This window comes from Onthophagus taurus, chromosome 7 (assembly GCF_036711975.1).
Source record: "Onthophagus taurus isolate NC chromosome 7, IU_Otau_3.0, whole genome shotgun sequence".
Lineage (NCBI taxonomy): Eukaryota > Metazoa > Arthropoda > Insecta > Coleoptera > Scarabaeidae > Onthophagus > Onthophagus taurus.
Window position 1 is genome coordinate 21574836 of NC_091972.1, and position 20074 is coordinate 21594909.

General features: G+C 35.1%; 1 protein-coding gene across 2 annotated transcripts in view; it reads right to left on the minus strand.

Annotated features, from left to right (window-relative positions):
- The window catches only part of LOC111424636 (sidestep VI), a 228987-nt gene that overhangs the window by 143718 nt on the left and 65195 nt on the right, over nt 1-20074 (minus strand). For both annotated transcript variants that reach the window (XM_023058245.2, XM_023058246.2), the window contains exon 2: nt 18677-18718. In XM_023058245.2, the coding sequence (XP_022914013.2) occupies nt 18677-18718 (42 nt within the window). The remainder of the gene's footprint in view (nt 1-18676; nt 18719-20074) is intronic.

The window sequence follows — 20074 nt, forward strand, 5'->3', positions numbered from 1 at the left end:
GCGCTTGAATGACGCGGAAGCTTGCTCCGCAGAATATTTCACGAGTTGCCGAGGCATCTCACAATACGCTACTTTATCTAGTTTCTGAAGTTTCCTTTGTATGCGGTGCCTTTCCGTTCCAAGTTTTCTTTATCCTCCTGAGCTGAGTATCAACTTAAGGTGTACGAAATTTCATCCAAAGTTTTTAACAAATTATCTTTTAATTAGACAAACGTAAATTGTTAAATATGAATAAACCAAAAGATAGAAGATACGTTCGAATGTAGCATCTACTGAATTTAACGAAAAAATCAGTAGACAAATTTATTTTCAATTTTAAACTCATCATAGTTTAATTAAAAATTTAATTGGAATTTCAATTTAAGTCTTTTACTTATTAACCCGCTAATTTGGAAAAATTTTTTTTGATGTCTTAAAAAGTTTTAAACCGAAAACATTCCGTATATTTAAAAATAAACTTAATTATAGAATTTGAAACGTTGTTATCGTATAGATAACGTATTGTACTCACGGTACTCAATATCATAACGTGCTGTTACAAATATCAAAATAATAGACTTCCTGTCTGATAACATGTAGCCCTAAAGGGAATCTCTTTTATATAATAAACGTTTATACAAGTTCGTTGTGCCTTTAATTTGCATTATTTGAAAAATTATTTATAAATAAACCTGAAACTTGATCTCACTCAAATAAAACCCAATTTAATTGAGTTTTTAAAAAAATAAATGATGAAATTAGCATCTATTAACAAAAAATATATATTATACCAGTTAAAGCAAATATCTTTTGTACTATATTTGTAAAAGCCTAGCTGATAAATATTGGGATAACCAGTATTTAAGGAAAGTGATGTTCTATCGAAGGAAGGTAAGCATTTTAAACATCACCTGAGTTTGAAGGCTGCTTCCTTTTCATCCTTTGTAATCAAATGTCCCAATAAAAAAAGCTACTATTGCTAAATACGCAGATATCTTTCAAAGAAAGATAGGACATTTACCAAGTGTTACAGGCAGTTTCAAGCTAAAGAATGGAAAGATCGCCCTTGTACCTGTATTGTTGCTATGATTACAAGACTAAAAGTACGAAGGCTTTCACGGACGGTGTTAATTGAACTAAAATTAGAACTAAAACCAATACTAACACTAGAAACTTTCGGGTTTTGCCGTGCATCTTTTAAGAAAAGGTTTGACGTTTCGGATGCCATGTTGCTACTTCGAAAGTGGCTTCGAACCAGTTTCTGAAGAAGGTTGCAACATGGCATCCGAAACGTCAAAGCTTTTCTTAAAAGACGCACGGCAAAACCCTAAAGTTTCTAGTGTTAGTACAAGTTTTAGTTCAAATTACAAGACTACTCAACGCAATTTTGTTTATAGACGATGCGATGTATTGAATCGTATCAGAGAAATTAAAGTTATCTACCTGTTAGATATTCAAAGAATACCAACATCTAATGGTAGATATGGATAGCCAGATAGATGAAGTGCCTTGGTTTTGGAATTAAAATAGCCCCGAATCAGTTCTAAAAATTTATCGACACAGCTTTGCAAAGTCTTCTTACTTCATGGCTTTGATAACAATTGAAATTAGTTATACAATAATAGCGAGGGAACTAACAATGTCATCCTGAATCTATTCACTATCTACTATGTCTTCTATAAATATGTCTTGTGGAAGTCTCCGTTTTAATCGACTATGGATTCCAATTGAATCTCTTCAATCTCCCAATTGATGTTCTTGTACACTTGGACACTTTTGGAGGTCTGTAAGTATTTTTTGGTTATTTTAGTAATGTGTTCTGTTATCGTCTCGACTCTTAGTTCTTCATGTATTTGCGAGTTTTTCACAAACCATGGGGCATCTACAGACATTCTTACAATTTTATATTTTGTAATTCGCGACGGTAACGAAAGCTCTAATAGTACTCAAACGGGTGCTGTAATGAGACTCCTTACAGTATCCGATGCTGTAATGAGATTTTAGTAAAATTTTATGGAACCAGTTCAAGTTGGTGACATTGGGTCATTAATTTTTCTAGTTGTCAATGTGACAATTTTTATTTATGGATGTTTAAACACGTTCTTAGCATCGAATGCAAGGTCCATAATGATGAGGACATTGAACTCTGAGCAATTTCTCTTATATTGGGAGATGTACATAAAACATTTTTTTCAGGTGAATACATTTTGTGTTTTGACAATTTCTAATTGTCAATTCAAATTTCTATTTTCAAGTGTTACCAACTGTTACATACCTATTTCCCTACATTGTCAAAATTTATTTTATTTTTGTTAAAAAAACAGGATAAAAACGCGACTTAAATAAGACTTAAAGCACCCATTCATTAAAAAACTCGTGGCTTCGCCACTCGTTTTTCAACTTAAATTCATGCATTTCAAGCGTGTCTTACGAAACTTGTTTTTTAATATACTATTGTAGCACTTGACTTTTTTTAATATTAGATTTAACTGTTGAGCTCCAAACTGGGCATGCATAGGTTAATGCGGGTCTTATTAATGATTTGTATAGCAGCATTGAACATTCGATCTTCAATTTCGATTTTCTGTTGATGATGGGATAAAGTTCTTTCAGTCTTGCATATGCTTCGTTTAATTTTTTATTAATATGGTACCTCCATGTAAGTCTTTGGTCCAAATATACTCCCAGATATTTGATAGCGCTATCTTTGGGATTCCAGTTTAAAGGGTGATCTTCGATTATTGTTGTTGTAGGATTTTTCATTTGTTTAAGGGTAAATATTTTGGCATCACATTAGGATTTTAAGCCATATAGCCATACTGAATCAAAGGCTGTTGTCCATATCCTCGCTCTATTCTTTCCGTCACTCTTGTGAGTTGATGTACTGTTGAGTGACCAATTTTAAATCCGTATTGAATATTAGGTATGATTGTGATTTTGGATCGTAAACGTTGCAAAAGCAGTTTCTCAAAAAGTTTACCCATGGTAGGAAGCAGACTAATAGGTCTGTAAGTTTCGATTTCACATTTATGTTTGCCAGGTTTCCTAAACATTAATACTTCAGCTTCTTTTCAGGTGTTAGGAAAGTATCCCAGATTCATGCAGATGTTAAAAATGGAAGTTAATATATTTAAGGTCTGATTGGGTAAATTTTTGATCACTGAATACGAGATAAGGTCGTGATCAGGAACTTTTTGGTAGGTACTTTATTGGTAAGCATTCGAAGTTCTTCAGGGGTGGTATTATCAATAGTGGCTTTATTACCAGGAAGATTAGCTTCTATATACTGTTGAATTTTATTTATGAATATGTAATTCGGTCTTGAAAATTGTGGAGTGAACATTTTTTCAAGATAGTTTGAAAAACCTACGGCTTTATCAGCATCTGTGCTAAAAGTGTTCTCTTGATGGATTAATGTTGGAATTGGTTCCCTTTTTTTTGATTATTCTTTTAGTTGTTTTCCACATTCCTGGAACATTGTTCGTTAGATTTTTTATTAAGTTATTGTAAGAATCTATTCGATGTTGGTTCAATTCATCAGTGATTTGGTGCGTTAACTGGTTCAGTTTTCTCTTAATAATTGGATCTCGAGTTCTCTGCCATTCTCTTCTAGTACGTCTTTTTTGGTTTATCATTTCAATTATATAAGCAGGAGGAATATTGTAATTAGAATTAATATTTGTTTTGATAGACTTAATACTACTGCGTACTAATGTAGTTATTTTATTGGTAAGTATCCTCAGGTTGTTGTCAACATCAGCGGGTGTTGTTATGTTGATTATCGGCATTCTTATTTTTATCACTTCTTTTCTGAAATGTTCCCAATTCACCATAGCCGTAATTAATCTTGGTATGTTACATTTATATTTAGGTTTATTGGCCATTGAGATTACAACAGGCAGATTCAACCGCCGTTTGTAAAGAAGCCTTCTTAAATATCCAGGAAGGAATCCTGATGGTGAGGCACAATCTGAAACTACAATTCATTCATATATCATCGGTTGTTTCTGTCGTCGTATAAGTTCAGCAAAACCTCTTCGCCTCGTTTTGTTTGTTTTGTTCCCAGTTTTTCTTCATGGTAAACCATTCATCATTCCAGTACTTTGTCTTACTCCGTCAGAATTCCGTCCGTCTTTGCCCCTGCAAACTATTGTCTTTGATGTAAATCCCTTCCTATTTATTGATTTTGATTCCTATTTAATTTCTTGTAAAAATTTTGTAGGTATACTTGACACAAAATCTCCATTTGGTAGCTGTTCAGGATTTACTAAACCTAGAGTTTTTTGCAATTTCACCACTGTAACGCCTCGATTTCTGATATATGTGTAACACGATCGCAAGCAACCTCAGCAATTATTACTTATAGAAACAAAATTCTAGCGCATCAACTGTAAGCGACCTCATCTACTCTCTTAAATGATATAGATTGTAGCGCCTTGGCCGCAAACGACCTCGGCTATTATCTCTTAAACAATCTTGATTGTAGCGCTTCTCTTTAAAGGGATCAGTTGTGGAGTTTCGATTAATGTTTCTTTAACGGTGTAGATTATGACGTTTTAGTAACTATCTCTCTTACAATTTAGATTGCTGCTTCTGGAAGCTAAATAGTCTTATATTACATGTCTTCAACATAACTTGTATCCTCATTAAAGATGCTTGCTGTCAAACTATTAAAGCTATTTTATCTCAGGAGGTGATTGGTTAAGATCGTCAATGCTAATTAACGCTTAACCTAGCGTTAATTGAATGTTAATTCTCGATTTAGCTCGGAATAAATAAGAAACGAGTTTCAATAAACTTTAATCGAACGTTCATCGATACCATGTTACCTTAATTCTATAAAACTCGATTAGCGTCACGTTAACAGCAAGCGATAGTACGAATATACGTTAATCGATCGATGCCCTAAAAGTAAAGTTTGTCACAACAGTCTTTGTAACTACATTAATGTCATCTTAAATTAAATATTGATGGTATCAAAGCATGAGAGCAAGTTACATACTACCAGCTGCATAGTTATGTTATATAGATAGTATCACAGTTAAAAATCAATCATTAAAAATCTCTATTAGGGCTACATTAACTTGTTTTAAAAGTATAAATTCATTTATCAAATGTATCAAGATATATCATAATATTATGTATGTAGAATATGTTAATTCACTCGAAATCCTCTTGGTGGACACAAAGGGGTTGAATGTAAATCACGAAGAAAAAGGAGAAATTAAATTCTTAATTTCCTTGTCGTTTTGTGTTTTATGTTATATTAACATGTCAAGCATAACTCACTAACGCGTCGAGTAACTGTGTTTATTAAATTGAATTACACATGTTTTTATGGCAACTACACTGAGAGAAATGAATTGTACTATGCACTAAAAATATACTATAAGGTAATATAATATTAAATACGTTAGTGACAGCGAGACGAGATTGTACTGAAGCATATAAATATAATGAATATAATACAATGAATTGCTGCACGTATAATATTTTTTCTATAATACGATTCTTACAATCTATTTCTCTCAGTGTAGGAATTGAATAAGATTTAAGTTTAATAATTAATAAAGATCGAGTTGCGTATCTTGTTCACTTCGTTGGAGGATAACACAATCTGGCTGTTTGTGTTGGGTGTTTCGTGATACTCCGATAACCGATATATCTGCCGCAGTATACATAACATTTATAACACTATCTACTTGATAGCCTTTAGAGTTGCAATATTAATTATTTAGTTATTTCACGAGAAATTCTGTGTAACTTATTACTTTAACTGCGAAATCTCCGTACATCTTGAAATATTTACTCGAAATATATTCGTGGGTTTGGTGGCCCGGATAAGGGAGTCCAGTGCATACATATTTAATATGGCCGCCGAGTCGACGTTTCCGGTGGGAGCTAGTCTGGTCGAGACGCAAATTTCTCGCCCATCTATTCCCGTAGGACACCGGAAAAAGTAGACCACACCCGAATGGAGAGGACAAATTCTCAGCGGGCATATTGTACGCGAGATGCAACAAACTCTAAAGCTCCCGTTCGGGTACGTGTCCCTCAGTGACAGGTGCATTTCATCAATACTTTTCCTCCGCGCAAAACTCGAACGATGAATAATCCTTCGAAATAACGGTTCAACAGCAACTTTCAATTGTCCCAACATAAAGAAATAAATGGATCTGTTTTAGACGAAGTTAAAGAAGATGGGTTTGTCATAAAGCTCAATTTATTAGAGCGAAACTACTTCCTGTAATCACTATAGATTTATGCGTTTAATATAGGAAGGTAGAAGGCGCGAATCTACCTCTCGACCTGATAAACGAATACAATCTGGTCTTTCAATTAAAGGGATAAATTACTGTATCGACTATGGGCGGTACCCGGAAAGTTCCCCGTCATTACCACCAACACCGAGGAGAGTTATATCGGTTCGTTACCGGAATTATTGCCTCGCAGATTCAGCTAAACTGAAATCGGGATGTATGAAGTTATTGTATTCTGTGAGTCACACTCGATAGCTTGATTGTATAACTTTCGAGTTAATTGTAATTGTTGAATAGTAAATAGAAAGTTATCACATCATACGTCAAAATTAAAATCTATGCGAAGTTAGCCGCCAATTAGATGGGATTTTACGTGTATAGTATTTTGAATACAATAATGATAACTCGTAAACGATGTACCCTATGATCAAGATCTATACGCCATTCGATTCGTCATAGTTTCCTCTATCAAAATAACTTTGCCCACACAATGCCCGATTTCAATTCTCTCCCGTTAACCTTCTACAGCCCTCGGAATGACACAGTGTTCGGCTCGTTGTTTATGCATGTATGAACGCCCGAAATTCTAGCTCCCAACATAAAAAAAATTAATTCAAACTAAATCGACTATAATTAGAGAACGGTTTGACGGATTTTACTGTTTTGTATCTCAATCGAAAGTTTGTGCCTGGCTGAATACGGTTGTTGAATTGCCCGATTCTATTGCCCTATTAAGGATTTTGATTAAAATACAAAAAACGAATTAATCAAACACATCAATTATCTTCTTAACTGATTGACCAATTTTAGTCATCAACATCTCGATCGAAAATATGATCTACAATGAATGCGAAGGTGGAAATGCCCGATTTCAAAATTTACTAATTGGCTGCGTACGGATATCGAAATGACCCCGCGAAGCTGCCGACTGGAAGTGTAGCCCCCAATAAGAAAAAAACCCGTGCGACGATAGCAACAAACCTTCCAGCAACAAACTTTTACCCGTAATTTCCTATCTACTTTCTTAGCTGCTATCTTCCTTATTATTAGAGATAGCAAAAAACTAAATGCAGCACTTGAAAGTTGATATTAAGATCAATAAAAAATGAAGAACACCGCTGTGTACTTAAAATATCTTAAAATTACCAAACTTCAAGGCCTTGTGCAATTGTTATAAAAATGAATTTTAAAAAACTGTTATCACAGTCAGAAAGAGCGCTCCTTCAACTATCTTAATTCGTCAGTCAATATCCATCGGCGTCATGCTTAAATCTTCTGCTCTTTCTAATGGTGTATAACACGAGGTGGTCACGTGCTTGCACATGTACGTTTTTGGCTAAAACTGTTTAATTCATACGTTTTAACCATATTGAAACCTTGTTTGGGTCGATAACTTTCTTACATGTCCAGGAGACAACTCTAGAACCATATCTATCTTATCGAAATTGTTCTGCTCTTTCTAATGGTGTCTTTTAATAACAATTATACACTTTAATTTAACTACAATTATTAATAAAAATAAAAAATAAATTTATAAAAATTTTAATAAAAATAGCTTACATAATCTTTGAAAAAAATTTTTTAAGTTATACAGGGTCAGAAATGTGCGTCAAGTTTCTGTATCTCGAAAAGTTAATTTTTTTAATGGCAACCCCACTTTTTTCCCTCGCCAGCACCATTATACGCTGAAAAATCAGGAGACTTTGTGATTACATCCCATACTAGTAGAGTTACTACTAGATATACTAGTAGACTTTAAATTTTTTCTGCCATTTTTAAACGAGTTATGACGTCATTGATTTTTTTTTAAATGGTAATCCCCCATTTTAAAGAGGATTTTTTTCTGAATGTAGTACAGTAGTCAATGTTAATATTCGTTACATAAGAAAATGTTCGAGAAATATTACTTTAAAGTTTTACTACCTCAAATTTGTGGACATGATAAAAATAGCGGTAGCCATGAGTAGTTATAGCAACCAATTATTTTAAACAATTTCGTAAGTGTCAAAAACTGATTTAGTAAGTAGTTGACCTCTTTAATACCACATATTCTGATCGCCAACTCATTAGCTAAAGTATGGTGAGCCTAACAGTGACTAAATTTAAAAAGCATAGGCATCTCTCGAAGCATTTCTCGAAGTCTGGCCGACCAAATGTTTCAACGGAGATTCAACAAAACGAGGTTTTGGCTGGGCAAGAAAACTATCATGTTACTGTAAGGGGCATTGGGTCTAATTTGGACAATAGTAAATCAACGATTTACAAAATTTTAAAACCCGCAAAATATCATTCCTATAAAGTAAACCTCATTCATGAGCAATGAATCGTAGTTTTTGCAGCAACAATTTAGCAACGATGACGTAGACTTTGTCAAAAACATAATTTTTTCCGTCGAGGGAACATTTACATTGAGTGGACAAGTTAATAGACAAAATTGTTGGTATTGGGTTACCCAAATCCAAATTAACCAAGAAAGTCGCACACCCAATATCCGCAAAAGATTTGAGGAAACTGGAAAAAGATGTTTAAATTCTTCAAAACTATGTCATTCCTTCCATCCCGCTAATGTTGACCCAACTTCAAGAAGCTACTAAATCAGTTTTTGACACTCAGGGAATTGTTTAAAATAATTGGTTACCATAGTTACTCATGGCTACTGCTATTTTTATCATTTATATAAATTTGAAGTAATTAAAGTAATATTAATATTGAATGTACTAGATTCAGAAAAAAAATTTCTTTCATATTCCGTAATAAAAATGGGGGATTGCCATTTGAAAAAAATATCGATAACGTCATAACTCGTTAAACCATTTAACGGACAAATTATTTTTTAACTCCTTAACGGGTAAATTATTTTTTCGTTTTTAGAAACGGTTTAGTTGTGGTAATGCAGCTATTTGACCTTATTGACAAGTGGTCTCTGTAAAAGCCACTAACCGTTAAAGGGTTAAAAATGGCGGAAACAATTTGAAATCTACACCAAAAATTACACAAAATTTAAATTTTTAGACCCATTTTAGGAATTTTTCCATAAACCGTCCATAATGATTTTGACTCAGGTCGTCGTGACAGACCCTGTCACAAATGGGACTTAACTAGAAACAGAAAAATCCACAACGTTAGCAGTTTTTGGCGCAAAACGTGTTTGTGCTGAAGCGCTATCACCATGTGTTAAGAGCAGAAAATTTTCGATAAGATAGATATGGTTCTAGAGTTTTCTCCTGCTCATATAAGAAAGTTATCGCAGGAACAAGGTTAAAAATGGCTAAAACGTAAGAATTTTGTAGTTTTTGGCCAAAAATGTACTTGTGCAAGCACGGGATCGCCGCGTACACCACTAGAAAGAGCAGGAAATTTTCGATAAGATAGATGTAGTTCTAGAGTTTTCTCCCTATCAAATAAGAAAATGGTTTAGAGGAAGTGTATTTAAACGTTTCTGCATGTAGGGATGGATATTATGGGTTATTTAAGCATGACGCCGATAGATATTGACCGACGAAAACCCGGATTAAGATAGTTGAAGGAGAGTTTTTCTGACTGTGATAACAGTTTTTTAAAATTTGGTTTTATGACAACTGCACAAGGCCTTGAAGTTTGGTAATTTTGAGCTATTTTAAGTAGAGAGCAGTGTTCTACATTTTTTATTGATGTTAATATCAACTAATCGGCAGATGAAAAATCCCGGTTTTAGATAGAGAAAGATTCAAGCTTTTAAGTGGTGCACTTAGTTTTTCGCTATCTCTAATAATAAGGAAGATATCAGCTAAGAAAGTAGATAGAAAATTACTGGTAAAAGTTTGTTGCTGGATGTTTGTTGCTATCGTCGCACGGGTAGACTTTCAGGAGTTCATACGTGCATAAACAACGAGCCGAACACGGTGTCATTCCGAGGGCTGTACAAGGTTAACGGGAGAAAATTGAAAGGATATTTTGTGATTTCGATAGAAAAAACTATGACGAATCGAATGACGTATAGATCTTGATCATAGGGTACATCGTTTACGAGTTAGCACCACTTAAAAAAGGTCATTTTTGTGTTATTTTCGTGTATCTTCGCATAATTTTGGCGTTTTAGCGGAATTCGAATCGGGCATTTCCATTTACGTATTGGCCAAGGATCAAGCTTTCAAATGACATTGTTTATCGAAATCAGTTGACTGGTTCTCTTGTTATAATCAAAATACTATACATGTAAAATCCTATCTAATTGGGGGCTAACTTCGCATAGGTAAAATTAAAGCAGAAATCTTAGTGCTGATACTTGATCAACTTTTCTTTTTTATAGCACAAGAAGCAATTTATAATTTCATCGATCGGAAAGTCGGCGTTCGCGAAAGCGTATATGAATTAAAATATTCTTGTCCGAGATTCGAAATTTCAATCGGTCATGAATTATTCAAAGCTGTCATCTAGCCGCTTATTCACTCCTCCCCGGTTGTTCAGTTGACAAATATAGCGATCCAACATGAGGGTATCAAATGTTAAGAGTCATTAACCTCTGGTCGGAAATCGATAGATGCTCATCGTTCTATTGTGTCACTATTCCTTGACACCATGTAAAATGTAATGCTTGTATGATTTATTACTAACCTATTTTTAGCCATGAAGGAATTTATTAAATTAAAAATGTTATTTATTAATTAAAGTATAATTTTCATATTAGTGCCGACCGAAATGAACTTACCTTGCGGTTATTACCGAAGCTACATGAACGTAAGCGGTCACGGTTGTACCTATATACAACGTAAACATTTTCGGGTAATACAGCAGCACCAGGCACCGGAACAATGATTAAACGTGGCGAGCGCTTTGTGAACGGACACAATGGCTAGGGTGGTGGAGGCGGTGACGACGTGAAACAATGCGATGATAAATCCGTTTGGAAAGAGAAGAGGAGTGTAAGCTCGGTCGCGAATTTATGCGTAATTAGTTTCGTTATTAATTATCCCGTACGGGGTGCGATCGACCCCGTGTTTATCTAACGTAATTGTGGTCCGTACTTAATTGTTCCTGGCGCTTTCCTATCCGTTCGCTGCCGAACCGCAGAAAACGGAACCGGAATAAAACGGCGCCGCGAAGGGTTGATTTATCGGACACGCGAACCGGTCTGCTAATTAAAGGTCTCGCCGTTCTCCTTTCTAATATTCAACATTAATTTCTTTGTCGCCGTAAATCCTCCGAAGAAGGCAACTAATTGAATCGGCCGCGCTCCACAGGTTCCAAATTCCAAAAGCAGGGGAAATTACCAAACAATTCTTATTTTATTGATCACTACGGTTTATGATTTAACTCCACACTGCTGTGAGATCTTTACCTACACGGTCTTTATCTCGCTGCAATTAAGGAGAAATTCATTATCTCATGAATATGGTAATTACGTTGTGCATGCATGAAGTACTATATTTTGTTTATCTTCTCGTCGAATTTACATTATCGTTGGGATGCGACTGCAGTGGCTGGTGTAGGAACTGGGGCTCCATGTATTTATGAAATTTATCGTCAACAGACGTTGTGGTCCCGCTTCTGATCGAGCTGGCGTGAGCGAATCGGGTGTCCCGTACAACTCAGAGCACCGTTTGCTGATTTAATTAGCTGGGGACCGTCGTCGTACTGCGAGATAGTTAAACTTTGCACCAGAAATTACGTAGTTATACTGGGCGAAGACATGTTGTTTAAATGTGTGAACCTTCTTATGAGGTGTGTCGCAGATTGCATTCAGTGTTAATTTGGATATGCTTTCAGTGTTATAATATTATCATCCCAAATTTAAACTTAATTTTTTGAACTGGCACATTAAAGCATTTGATAATCAACTTATAAAGAACAATTCGGCTTAATTAAAATTACACTCTGGCCTCTATACACAATTGAAAGGTTCCTGTTTTCAGTTTCGATCAATAAGTAAATTAGCTGCAATAACAAAAGGTCTGATTATGAAGGAAAAACTAGAAGTAAACCGAAGGAAGGAAGTTTCCACAAGAGAAATGGATAAAAACCCGAAAGAGTCAAAATTAACACAGTAAAAGAAGGTGTCAGAAAGTTGAATTGAACGAAGACAGAATGTTAATAGCTAGAAATGAACCAAGAAAAAAATCACCAAAATTGTAGCAATAGAGAAAAGCTTGAGCGAAGCTAGAAGGAGAGAAACCAAAGAATAAGCTAAAAGTTGAGGAATAAAAGGGACTTTTATAGTATTCTTTTATAGGATTGTAGTGTTTGTATTCGCTTCAAGATAAACTATCAACTTCGTAGTAGCCACTAATACCAAGCTAAATTAGGAAGAATGAATCCATAAACAGTCTTAAACGCAGAAACAAAGAGACTATACTAAATTGGAGAAATAGAGAAGCTTGAACGAAGTAGGAAGGAGAAAAGCTAGGAATGAAGCAAGAAAATATGGCTATTATTTTTTTCGTATACAAGAACTTCAAAAACATCAAAAGGAAAGAGCATGACTCGAATGAAAACAGAAGAAACGAATTTAAAAATAATCCATGAGATTTCATCATACTCTCTATGAAAGTTGCCATCTGCATTTGCTCAAGATGAAATTTTTAGTTTGATGTCGGTACTTATTACAGAGAGAAACTTGAAGGAAGAAACTAAAGAATAAGCTATAATCTAGAGAATAAAAGTTGACTTTTATCGGTTTGCATGTGTTTCAAGATAAACTTTCAACTTCGTAGTAGCTACCAATACCAAGCTAAACTAGGAAGAATGAACTCATAAACAGTCTTAAACGCAGAAACAAAGAGAACTTCATTAAGATACTAAATTGGAGAAATAGAGAAATGGCCTGAACTAAGTGAGAATCAGAAAAGCTACAAATGAAGCAAGAAAATAACAGCCATAATCATATGCCCGAGCAAAACTAAAACGAAGGAAGCTCGGAAAAAGCTATAAGCTTAAAAGACCATGATTCGAATGAAAACAGAAGAAACGAATTTAGAAATAATTCAGGAGATTTTATTATACGCTCTTTGGAAAATTGTACCTGTATTTGCTTCATGATAAAATTTTTACTGTCAGGTCGCTACTTATTACAGACTCAGGTTGGATTGTAGTTGGATGCAGAAAACAGTGGAAATAAGTCGGAAATTAGAAGATTCAAGAAAATTCAGAAAAAAGTAAAAGCAATGAAGAGACAGAAAGATATAGAATCAAGGAAATAAAAGACGCTAACGAAGCTAAGAACATTGAAGGGCCATAAAGTTTGCAGTATAGGAATAAAGGTAACCGAGAAAAAAAAGAAAGCAGAATCACTAAGTTTTGGCCAAGGTAAGTGATCTCGGTTTAATTTGTCAAAAGATCTACAACTTTACCTGATAAAGTCGAGACAATAAAAGAAGGCACCAGAAAGTTATCAAAAAGAAATGAAAAAACCTGAGTAAAACCAGAATGAAAGAATTCAACAACAATGTTGAAATGCAGATACTGAATGAAGACAAAATCGTATCATATGAAGATATGTCATCTGCATTTGCTTCATGATAAAATTTTTACTTTGAACTCGCTACTTATTACAAACTCAGGTTGGATTGTAGTTGGATGCAGAAAACAGTGGAAATAAGTCGGAAATTAGAAGATTCTAGAAAATCCAGAAAGTAGCAAAAGCAACAACGAGACAGAAAGATGCAGAATCAAAGAAGTAAAAGACGCTAACGAAGACAGGAACATTGAAGTTTCCATAAAGTTTCCAGAATGGACATAAAGGTGACCTAAAATAAAGAAAGAACCCATAAACAGATTCACTAAGGTCCGGTCGTACAATATACCGATAAACCTCCCGACAGCGTTATCTGGTCGATAAGTTAGTTTGTGCTGTATTACAATGTACGGATATTTTTGTCGGTGAGATTATCTGCAGGATAACTTATCGGGTACTCAACGGTGCCGATAAGACAGTTATCCGGCAGATATTTATGGTTACCAAGGTTTTTATATAAAAACTGCATAGGTTAGCCTATAACATTAACCGTTAACCGTTAACTATACGTTGGTTGTGTCAGTTGTCTGTCGTGAAACATTTCTTTAAACAATTGTTATTGTCAAAATCATAATTAAAACTTCAACGAAAGACGTTAGCGTTACCAACCTATGACATAAATCACTAGATATGGGGAAAAACAACTACCAACCGACTCTTATTTCGCCGATAGCAATCCTACCGACAAAAACAGTTTGTACAGAAGCGAATATCTTTATCCTCCCGATAAATTTATCGGCCGGATAGTTATCAGGTAGATTTAGCGGCATATTGTACAACCGGCCCTAAGTATCGGTCGCAGCATAATTAATCAAAAGATCTATAATTTGTTAAATTGATTGAACATTGACGTGGATAACTGTGACTGACTTATGTATGCTGTATGCAGTATACACGATATCGGGCAAAACAACATCACCACCCGGGGACACATAAATAAAAAAATATTTATAATTTTATTTGTGTCTGCTATTTTATGTATTTTTAAATGAATAAGTAAACACATACAAATTGTTATTTGAAAAAAATTGTTTATTCACAATTCAATAACGTTCAACAATACGTTTTCTGGTTTAAATCGTAAAATTGTAACTTTTTTAATAAAGGGTTCTATTATTTATGAATCTGTTAAAACACGTCTTAAAATAACAATTTTTAAAAATGATACTTATTATCACTTTCTCGATGTGCAAAACCAATTAGTGCATGGGGCACAACGATCGTCTTTAGGTAAGTTTTTTCTATAATTTCCTCTTTTCGTAGTTAATTTTAGACAATTTTCTTTACTCAAATTAGACTTCTGAGCTAATGATGGGCACCTTTAGTGGTTTAAAGGTTTACTGCAACGATAGGCTGAAGGTACAATTATTACAGAACTATTTTAATCTAATCACAGTCTCTAACAGTGTTGATGTGATTTGGAAGACCTGAGATTTGAGATTTTTTTCTATTAATTGAAATAAATAGTTAATCATAGAGAAATATAGCTGTTTCACCCAGTTACCTGCTCTTCTTTTTTGTCGCTTCGGAAGACTACATTTTTAAATTAGCTTTTCCTTAGTTATAAATCTCTCAAATTATAGGTACGAGAAGAGTTCTCCAGTTTCCTTCAGCCTCGGACGTCGAAAACGAATTACAGCATTTTAATGCGACAACGCCGAGATCTATTTACCCCAATTAGCGAGTACAGCGTTCTATCTTTCACCAGCCAGCACCAAAACCCCTGCAACTTCGAAGCGCCCACGCCTTCCACGTCCGCGTCGCCTTTTTCTTCTTCCTTTTCCGTCTATCCTCACAGAAAATGGGAATTAATGCCGTAATTATTTATTCTCCGTTGATTTATGTGGTGCTTCGTCGCGTTTATTCGGCTCGAAAAATAAATTACATCAACGTGGGTATCGCGAGACAAGGGAAACTCACGATGACAACACCCTGACAGTTTTGCTTGGATTAATTGATCAATGAAGCTCTACTTAAATCTGCTTTGCAACCGCAAAGCATCGCCACCTTCTCCCTCTTTAATGATTACATTACCGCGGGAGTAGTTCTTATCTCGAGGGATTAAGGTTAATTATATTTCACCCCTTTAATATCTTGTGGAAGTACAAGAGGCTGTTTGGTATATTATTCTGAAACTCTTAATGAAGTTAAATTTTCAGTTTAAAAATTGTTTTTGCAAATCGTTTGCTAAGTAATACGAATAAGTAATCATAAACTAAAATCTTTTAGCTTCAATTTAACATAAATCATATCACTTTTTTTAAAAATACAGTCTACATGGATTTATGAAGTTTTTTTTAATGCGAATCCGAGCTTATAGTAATTTATTATTCATGATCTGAAGGGTTTGGTGAGATAAAATCAGTACCAATGCTTGTATCGTCACCAAGACGAGTCGTTTGACAGACGCAGCGTCTCTCCGTTTTCATCTAATTGAATTTTGTCCTTCGGACCGATCCCGTGTTTTCTACGGTCTACATTTTGCGCCTGTCTTTGGTCTTCTGTCAGCATTGAGATGTAATCAATTCCTTGAGAACGGCTAGCGCTCCTCTAGGACAAACTGGGAAGTAATTGGATTGCTAGCCATCTCAAAGGGCGAAAGACCTGCTACAGTTCTACTTCCAGACCAATGGTCGAAGAAACGCCGTCCTCTTTCTTCATCATTTTACCGTTTGTATAGCGTCACTTGAAGCAGATGTTTCTCATGCGTTCAAGCAGTAAAGTAATACTGCTGTCGTCTATAAATTCTAATTTATTACCTCATTACATCAGAGGAAATATGGTTTGAAACTTCGGTAAAGGTATAGAAGCAAAAACTTTATGATTACAAAATTGTTTCTTTAGCTTTCATCAGATGATTATGGGACCTATAAGGGATACGTTGGTTACTCGCGTGGAGAGTAAACTATGACGGAGTTAAATTAATTGGGTCTATTAAGTGTTAATGCCCTTCGCCGGTCGTGTCCCAAATTAAAACCATGTCTATGATGCTAATTAGTCGGCCCGAGCAGGATGCAAATTTTCAATTCACGTGCTATTTTCGAGAATTGCACTTCCTTCATTAATACCAACAACATTTGCATTTCCTGGTGCTTGTTGGATATTAACTTATACTGCAATGTAAAATTTTAAGGCACCAATTATTAATTATCATTACATTAAAATGGATAATAATTCTAAATAATATATAAGAAGATACATTGAATCGATTAGATATGTTAAATATGAAGTGATTAAATCTCCAGACTTAGTTTCACGACCACTCTTTGATCCAGTTGTTCGAACGTCCCACTCTCCTCCACATCCGGACCAAAGCATGTCTGGAGCGTTAACAATTCAATCACCGCTCGGATGTCCTTTGACACAGAGAAGTTTAATATGGGACACCGGATTTAATTAGTTAGAAGCGCGATTTTTACCCTGTTCAATGTTCTGCTTTAACACACAGCATCATTATAACTGTATTTGAATGAACGCGGTAGCGCTATATGAATTCACTAACTTGCATCCGCATCATCATCTATATCTCATTTGATTCCGTTTCCCGCTTCTAACGGACCAGTGCATATTTTACCGTTGGCCCGTGATCTAGACCGAATTTCCTTCACACGGGTAATCTATTTCCAAGTTCAGTATTCGTGAGTGAGTTAGCTACGGTCCCGAGCTCGGGTAACTGACAATAATTTCTACGCTCGACAAAGTTGCAAAATCAAACCGCGCGAGCATCGTTTAAACTGCAGCTGCACCTCGGGTTAAGTTTGCAGTCTCCGTGAGGCGCTGCCGAGACCAAGTTTTAATAAAGTAATTTGCAAAACACACCATCTTGAGAGTGGAACGAAGTTTGCACTGACGTTCAAGTGAGGCTCCAAAATTCCCAGATCTGACGGCCAGATCTATGTATATACACCTGCACCGTGCTCTAAATAATGGAAATTTTATCCAACGAGTTTTTGATATTGAAAAGATTTAGGTTTTGTTATTACTCTCTAAGAAGAGAAAACCCATTATTTATCATTAGTTAAAGGTGGCAAATGTATTTTCGCCTTAAAAAACAACAAACAAAAAAAGTCAAGGTAACACATTGTTGTCCATACTTTATTTCTTGATGATTTCAACTAATAATATACCAGTAGATATGCGTGACTATTTGCTTTTAACATAATTCGACACGTCACCTATTATTTTTCAAATTTGGGTTAGCGTTTAACCCTGACATTTCAAGTTATATATGCAATAAAATGCCACCATAATTAAATTCTATTATTATTCCCATGAACTCAGATGTGAAACATGTAAAAAATGATTTTTGAAGTCGCCAAAAAGAAAAGGCGTGATAATTACGAGTGAGTGAAAAACCTTTTCTTCCACAGGTATTAAAAGAGTCAGCAGCAACGTGACATTTTCATTTACTACCCTTTCTATCGACTTCTCATCGGGAAAAATAACAAAGGGCAAACCATAAAAGGCCCTTTAGGTTTGGGCAGGTCAACCAAGGCGGACCTTCCGTATGGTGTTCTTAGCTCCTTTCAAAGTGTACTAGTCCAACCCCTTCGAAACATTCGACACAAAAGCACCCTCGAGGGCACTTCCCTTATAGCACAAACCTTTTCGGTGCGCATCAACGGATTCTGACAATATTTTATGCGAGCCCACAATTCGGCTCAAAACGGGATATTTGTTCAGATTTCCATGGGGCAAACTTGACAAATGCAACGGGGAGTTATGGAATAATGTTAGCGGCGCGACATCCATTTAGCGTTTAATTTTATTAATGGCCGGAACACATCAAGCGGTAATTAGCATCATGAACGTAGGGTAACGTGTCGAGCTGCTACGTAATGCGTACACAACAAAATGCGAAGGTAGGAGGAAAAAATGTTGGGCTTGGTTTCACGCTGCGATACTGAGCGAGTTATTAATTTACAAACAACGAACATAGCATACTTACGTTTCGTCCGGCTAAAAGTCCCTTTAGGTTGTTGAGCTATTCCTGTAAAATTAAAAATAAAGTTAAAATATCTTCTATTTTAAGTTTAATTTTTAAAAACATTTAATTTAATTTTTGTACTTGATGTCGTTTTTAACACTCATCTCTAACCAAATTTGTTTAGTTTACAGAAAGTATATGCTTTTAGCGCGGAAATAAACTGTATGTCGGAATAAGTTTTAGGAGTAGTATTTAGATTTTATAGAATATGTAATGTGAAACGTTATAGACGTAATAAAATGTAAGTGTAGAAACTAATATAAAATAATAAATAGAAGGTTTCGTAGATATAATGGAAGATATGATAAGTCTATTAAAAAGGTTTCAAGAATAAATCCTAGTCACTCTGATACAACTACATCTAACACTTAAAAAAGGGATATCTCATTGGTGCAGAATATCAGGAAGTTCGTAACAACTAGCTTCTTTCTGGTTAAAAGGGTACAGACCGATAGATAAAATTGGCTCACTCTTCACATAATTCTAACAGTATCGTTAAGATATCACAAGGCTGTTAAAAACCGCTAAACTATCAGAGTCCAACTTGATAGCTAGTGAAAGAAAGCTTAGGTAGTTTAAGAGAAAGAACTCCTCCAATACGAGAACAACCTAGAGGAAAATTAAAAATGGTCCCACGAATACGGATATTCTATCTCAGGAACAGAAAAGCCTGTTTGTACTAGCACCAGTAGCACCATAAATTGTTTGCCAAAAATCGATAGATCCATACGTCCCACAGTATCCAATGGTAAGTGCAATTAACTTACCTACATATCAACTTGCGAAACATCTCTCTAAGGTATTGTCGCCCTTAACAAGACACACGGACTGACACGTTAAAGATTCAATACATTTTGTGAGCTTAATTGGCAATACATGGTTGGATTAACAGGACATATCACTCAACTTCGACATGGAATCATAGAGATTATGCAACGGGGAAGATTTCAAGAATGAAACTTCTAAAGGACGTACTTGAAAAAATATATATATAATATATTTAATAAGGAGAAGAAGCTAAGGAGAGTAGTCAACCTCTGGGTTTTGTCTGTCTTCCCTTTGTTTCAGGTGTAATGGAACGGATTGTCAGGGGATTAAAAATGGCATCATGGTGAGACTTGAGACAGTCGGAAAACTACCTAACACATTGACGATAATAAAAGAAAAACTTCCTACGTTAACCTTTGCTATCCAGTCTGACCAGATGTTGACAAAATCCTGGATGTTGTTTTGCCAGCTCATTCAGCTCACTCTACGTCCTATATGACTTAAAAGGTTGTTTATATATTTTGCAATGTTACCAGAATTCATGGTATCTCTCAACGTTGTATCAACATATGTCTTTAACATAAGTTCAGT